Below are 6,794 nucleotides of genomic sequence, written 5' to 3' on the forward strand. Positions count from 1 at the left end.
AGCAGCTTTGGAAACTAGGTGGTAGGTGACATTTATCCTTGATCTGAAATGCCTAAACATACAACATCATTGTTAATACAGCTGAACTGTGACCTTCCAGCCTGCCAATACAGATAAACACACATGTTATCAGGTAAATCACACAGAAGGGAAATTTCCTGAGGAGACTGTTGAAGCCCCACTCACAGGAAATGATGGCTATTAACTCATTAAGTTCTGTCTGTCTCTGGCTTTTTGTATGTGAGCTCTCCACACAGCTGTAAGGGTAATTAGTTTCCTTTGGCTTAGTAAGTATTAAGGAGTATTAAAATGCTTAGTTTGTATGGACAGCAAACATATTCAGGGGCTGGGAAAAAAACACACAGCAATGCAAGCAAACCCCCTTAGTCCTTAGTTTGACAGAATCCTGATTCCAGGGTAGATATGATGGGTTTGTTGTGTTTGGATACATTATGTCGGATGGCTTTGTGATAAATGTTGCTGACTTCATCTGGTGAGTGGATTTGTCTAGGCAGAACCAGATTAAAGGGTCAGTATCCTGTTCTGAATTAGATTTCAATAATGCAGACGTGTATGTGCACCCTGTTAGACTGGCAAGAGTTTTCATGCAAGGAAAAAGAGATGCTGTACCTTAAGGATACCCTCTATTCTTGCACGTTACTGTATTTGTGTGGCAAAATGGATAATATAAAGTCACTGTCGTCGTATCATGTCCTGTCTTCAGCCTAATATGGTCACATCAAAATGGCACAACCACACACCGCGTTATTTCAGGTGTGCTGTGGTGGCACTGTGATCCATAGAGTGTTGTAACCCTGTACACTTCAGAGCAGTTTTTGGACAATTCACTGCTACAGGGCTCTCCCCAGCCAGAGCAAGGATGGTTCAAAAATTGAGGTCACCTTCAGCTGTTTTTTTCCTGCCAGGAACAGGAAAAGAGCATTGGGTCTGGGCCAGTGTTGTTTGGAATGAATGTTGCATGAGCTTGTTGGGAAGGAGAAAGGATTTATTTGTCAAATAGGGCTTAATTTATTATGTACAATATGAAAGCTCACATTTTTGTATTGCTGGAGAAAGGCAATTGATTAATAATTTGGAAAAAGGCCAAGAGACACAACATTCACCTTTGTAATTTATCATCTCAAAGAAACAAAACCGATATGAAACGTACCTGACCAGATTACTTTATTGAGCAGAAATGAAAGCTGGTTCATATTAATGTGTTTAGTATGAAAGGGCTTGCTAGGACATTGCTATTACCAAAAACAAACATGTAAAAAGCCTGAAGCTGGTAGTTAAGACCGTAGGAAATCTACAGAAAAGCTACAACAGATGAAATAGAGGAACTTCCATATTAATAATAACTTCAAAAAAGATATTTGAGGCTAGGGAGGTTAAGGTCACTAAAACAACTTCAGCAGTTCCTGGAAAGAACATCAAGTCCAAGTCAAATCTTCTTCATCACTAAGTACAGTCTTAGGGGAAAAAGAAGTGTACAGGCTCTTCTAATTCTTGATTAAACATCACATTGTAAAAGCAGTCATATCACCTCCTTTACAAAGATTCCATGTGCCAAACCTATTACACAGATGGTCTCAGGGACGGTTCTGATGTGTCATGTATACACATTTCTTTGGCTCTGTAACATGGACGTACTGTGTAAGTGTGGAAAAGCTTAAAAGGAATCATGCTTTCCAGTGGTGGTTATTTTGCTGCCAGGCAAGAGAAAGATTGTCAAGCAGCAAAATGCGTTCTTTAGCTTTTGAACCAGGAGCGCCTTATGTCTGCACGCATGACATACATTTGATTTCATAAAACAGAAAATTGTATGAACAACATTATAGAAGATGAAGATTCATAAAAGAATAAGAAGTACAGGAGGTGCTGTTCATTTCAGGAAATGGCTGCTAAAGCAAATGCAATATGCTTCATTACTACTACAGGGGTACAGAGCAGTCAGTAGCTGAGGTTTACTGAACCGCATCTTCTGGTCTGGCAAAATGCTGGAGATCTCCCGCTAGATTGTCTACTTTGTTTCCTCTTCCTGCGCTCTTTCACCAGCTGGACACCTAGGACTTCTGTTTCTTCTCCTCCTTTCTGTGCCCTTGCCTCCTCTTCCAAGGGATATGGAGTCCCTCTCAGCTGGTTTTCCAACCCTTCCTTGTAGCAATGCAGATCCCACCTCCTTCTTTCCCCAAACATCTTTATCTATTCAACTGGACAGCTCTGATACAGAATACAATGATGTTGAGACTTAATCAGATCAGTGATATTGGCATTGTTCATGTGGTATTGCAATAATTTGTGTGTGGCTAGGAGTTTTACAAGTGTGACAGGTCCTATGTTTGTGATACTGCACTTTTAGAGTGTAGATAAGAATGTTTTCATCAGATTTAAGGGCTTTAGCATCAATGCACAAGCATTGAGCTTTCCCCTGATCACAATCCCTTAAACACTCTAAAATGATACACTAAAATGAATATGCTGTTCCTATTCAAAATTGGGAGTTATGTAAATTACGAAGAATTTCCAAAGTTTAAGAAAACAGCCAGGTTTTAAGACTTTCTCTCATAGAAGAACCTGATTTGTGTTGCATCTCATTATGCTAGAAAATTGTCCTTGTCAGGACAACATACATAAACATTTCAATCTGATTAGCTCAATCTTGGTAAAATCATGGAAATAAAATTAAAATCTTGCTTCATACTGCAGGTCTGAAGCTGGGAACAGACCTTCACTTTATATTTGCCTATATAAAATATGATGAACTACCATTCTACCATATCAATTCAAAGAACCAAGAGTTAGTCACCAGTCTGGTGTTTTTCATCCTTTTTGTTGTGATATTACAATAGGAAAAAAGAAACATAATAGTGAGGACTTTCCCGGTTTGAGAACTCACTGCAGTATTATTTACTTCTGAACCATTCTTGACAGCTTACTGCAAATTTGGCACCAGCCCTTTCCAATTTCCCATTTTGCTTAAAAGTTCATAGTTTAGAAAAACTTTACAACTCTCATACAAGAGCCACCCTATTTCCTGGCAAAAGGGAACAGGTTGTTAGAGCCTTGCCTTGAAGAAGACTATGAATATTTCTGAGACCAGATTCTGCACTGATTGAAGGAGTCCTGCGGTATCTCTACCCAGGCAATTCAGTTCACTCCTGTTTTTGCTCTAGCGCCGTGTCTGCTGATCAGCCACATTGCATACATCCATACAGCTGTAAATGTTAAAGAAATATGATGCCCTTTAACCCAAACAGAAGTCAATCTAGAGCCATTATAAATTACAATTGCTGCTATTAAAGTGCTTTAGAAAAATTGCCTGAAACATCTGTATTATATCGGCCACTTGCCAATAACAGCTTTATTCTGTCGGGTGACTTGGGGGCTGCCTCTTGCATGTATTAGTAAATGCAAGACTATCTTTTTTTTTTTTTTTTTTGCATTAATCTGCACTTTGAATACACCTTTGCAAACAAACTGTCCTAATATGAAGAAGCAGAAGCAAACTCCTCACACAAATGGATTTACTGACCTGCTAGCTCTGTGCAGTACCTTGGTGTTACCTCCCACACAACCTTTTCTGATTTTAGTTTTACTTTTCTATGAGATTATGAATTTCATACATACATATTTACATGCTAGTTGGCTCTCAGATTCCTCTCTGGGATGCATCAACTCATTCCCTCCATGAGGAATCCTGGACACAGCTGACAGGATGGTTTGCTAAGATACCCAGCATGGGTGTGCATACTGCCAAGGCTGACTCCCCCTGCCCTGGACAGTCCTCTAACCCTGTCTCAAAAGACTTTTGACACCCTCAAACATACCCTTGTGCCATGCAATACACATGCTTGTGTTTCATGCTATAAAACACTACAGTGGGCTGCATCACAGCGATCTCTTATTACAAGCACTTCAAATTCAAAAGAAACATAGAGAACAATTGTATTTCAAGGCACAACATGGGATCCAGAGCATGTTGGGCCCAGCAGTATGCAGAGTGAGTCAGTGCATGCTAACATTGAGCAGCCTGGACAAGAACCAGTCGATAACACCCAGATGAACAGCCAGGCAACCAAGAGTCAGCGTAGAGCCAGGCTAAAGCCATAGCTTTCAAATAGGAAGCTGATACTCACTGAGTGCTTTAATGATGCTTTAAGCTTTTCTTGCTGTTTTGACTTTTTCAGAACCTGAGGCGGGAGAGGTGTCCCCCCCAGTGGGAGCTGGTGTGAACAGCAACAGCTGGACCTTTAAATTTGGACCGGGCAATCCCAAACAAGGTGGTCCTGGTGAGTTGCCAGACAAATTCATTATCCCAGGATCTCCTGCAATCATCTCCATCCGGCAGGAGCCACCAAACAGCCAAATTGACAAAAGTGACTTCATAACCTTTGGCAAGAAGGAAGAGACCAAGAAAAAGAAGAAAAAGAAGAAGGGAAACAAGACTCAGGAGAAAAAAGAAAAGGGCAACAGCACCACTGAGAACAGTGACCAGTGAGGGGTTTATACTGAAAGAACCCACTTAGCCAGTTTTTGTAATAATGGCAGATTTCTCCTATGTAGCAAATCCCAACTTCTTCCTCCTGTTAACAAATTCCCTGTATGTACAGACTTGAGAAAATCAGACGGAAATTCAACGTGTCTAAATTGCTTAACAGGTTTTGTCTTAAAAGCTTTATTAAGTCTGGTGTTAACTCTTTTTCTCCACTCTGGCTTGTTTTCAGAATCTAAAAAGCAGACACAAGTTTCCTTTCTCCTACGCCGAAAAGGAGAATCTTCACAGTACAGCCAGTGAGAGGTTGGACTCTCTGCACTGTGGTTCCTGTGCTCCTGTCTTGATGACACTTACAGGACAGGTTTAAAAGTTGTAATGTTGTGCACCCTCTATCTGATTGAAAATATTTGTGTGCAGATGTCAGCTAGGTGATATGAGATCAGATTATAAAATGCAAGAAGAGCTGGTAAATATGCAACAGAGGAAACACCTAATGAACACAAATGTTCACAGATGTTCAGGCTGGGGAGGAAATGACTGAAAGGAGATGACCAGACTTTTCAAATCTTGAGAAGTCACTGTGTGGGAATACTGAGTTCTATACATGACGTATTGTACACACTCCTGCAAATAAAACCTCACATTTACAGCTCTTTAAGATACCATAAATTTTATCTCTTATCAAGCAAGCCATTGGGAAAATTGTCCCTTAAAGCCCTGCATTACCCTGGCAAGGCTAGCCCTCAGAGTGTAAGAAGGGCTGGGCTGACATCCCAGGAATGTAACTGACTGTGATGCTCTGTGTCCCTATTTCCACTCTAACATTATTTTGCACATTATGTCTCTGAAAAGGTCAGAGTTTTTCCACGACACTTATGCAAAAGAGAGAAAAAAGAAACGTTAACTATGCTATTTGTTATTTGAGATATTTATTTATAAAGAAATATAGCTGTAAATGTTAAAGAAATATAATGCCCTTTAACCCAAACAGAAGTCAATCTAGAGCCATTATAAATTACAATTGCTGCTATTAAAGTGCTTTAGAAAAATTGCCTGAAACATCTGTATTATATCGGCCACTTGCCAATAACAGCTTTATTCTGTCGGGTGACTTGGGGGCTGCCTCTTGCATGTATTAGTAAATACAAGAATATCCTTTTTTTTTTTTTTTGCATTAATCTGCACTTTGAATACACCTTTGCAAACAAACTGTCCTAATATGAAGAAGCAGAAGCAAACTCCTCACACAAATGGATTTACTGACCTGCTAGCTCTGTGCAGTACCTTGGTGTTACCTCCCACACAACCTTTTCTGATTTTAGTTTTACTTTTCTATGAGATTATGAATTTCTGACCCTACTAACACTCATTATGTAAAATTCAAGTACTGTATGTATGCTGTATGCTCTTATAAGAATCCTGAAATATTTATTCTGTGCTTGTGTATGTGAATGTCAATGCAACTATTATTAGAGTGGACTTTAAGCTTTACCGTTGAATGTAATTTCATTATTTCTTTTTTGTACACTTGTGAAAAAGTGGAGTAGTGTTAATTTTTTAAGCGACTGTTGATTATCAGTTTTTTGTGTATGAAACACAAGTAAAATATCTTTCTTAAATCAAGCCATGCATGCATTTGGGGATTTATTGGTAAGAATCTGTGAAGCTAAAGCTCTGTGAATTACTGAACCTAAGGGTATAAACGGAGTATTGAATGTGGTTGAGGATGTTCCTATAAAACGAACACATGTATTTCTAAATAGAATATAGCTGATGAGGGAATTCCAAGGAGTTTTCTACATTATTGTGCAGTCACAGAATAAAGCTGAAGTGTCATATTAATTGGAACTGTGTAAGAAACTACATAGCTCTAAAATTTCTAACAGGCCCTTTAATCTAGGATCAAAGAGAACAACTGGATTTCTTGAGACATGTCTTGGATGTTTTAAGTTTCCAAACTGCTGACAGTTCAGAACAGGACAATTCCTATTCATTTTTAAGAACCTGCAGCAAGTCTTAAAACATCACAGAAGATAAAGCTCTAATAAAAGAATTCATATCTCAGAGCATGAACCACCAATGGCCTCATGTGGTCTATTTAGAGTTTTCTTTTGCTACCAATCTTGTTTTACTGGCAATGAAAAAGACGTTACTTGAGAAAGAGAATCCTTGATTCAGTTTTTAAGGCTAGCCAAGAGGAAAAAACTTAAGATTTGGAGGGAGCTGTTCTTTTATGCAAGTGTACTATGCAAGTACATTTAGACTTTTTTTTTTTATTTGGTGACTAATCCAA

At 39.0% G+C, this 6,794-nt stretch overlaps 1 protein-coding gene across 1 annotated transcript in view; it reads left to right on the top strand.

Moving 5' to 3' along the window:
• The window catches only part of LOC103925593 (protocadherin alpha-C2-like), a 67,718-nt gene extending 61,594 nt beyond the window's left edge, over positions 1-6,124 (top strand). Inside the window, exon 7 of the mRNA XM_009334325.1 lies at positions 4,194-6,124. Within this exon, the coding sequence (XP_009332600.1) occupies positions 4,194-4,504 (311 nt within the window). The 3' untranslated portion in view covers positions 4,505-6,124. The remainder of the gene's footprint in view (positions 1-4,193) is intronic.
• The last annotated feature ends 670 nt before the right edge of the window (positions 6,125-6,794 follow it).

Source organism: Pygoscelis adeliae, unplaced genomic scaffold (genome assembly GCF_000699105.1).
Source record: "Pygoscelis adeliae isolate BGI_AS28 unplaced genomic scaffold, ASM69910v1 Scaffold571, whole genome shotgun sequence".
NCBI lineage: Eukaryota > Metazoa > Chordata > Aves > Sphenisciformes > Spheniscidae > Pygoscelis > Pygoscelis adeliae.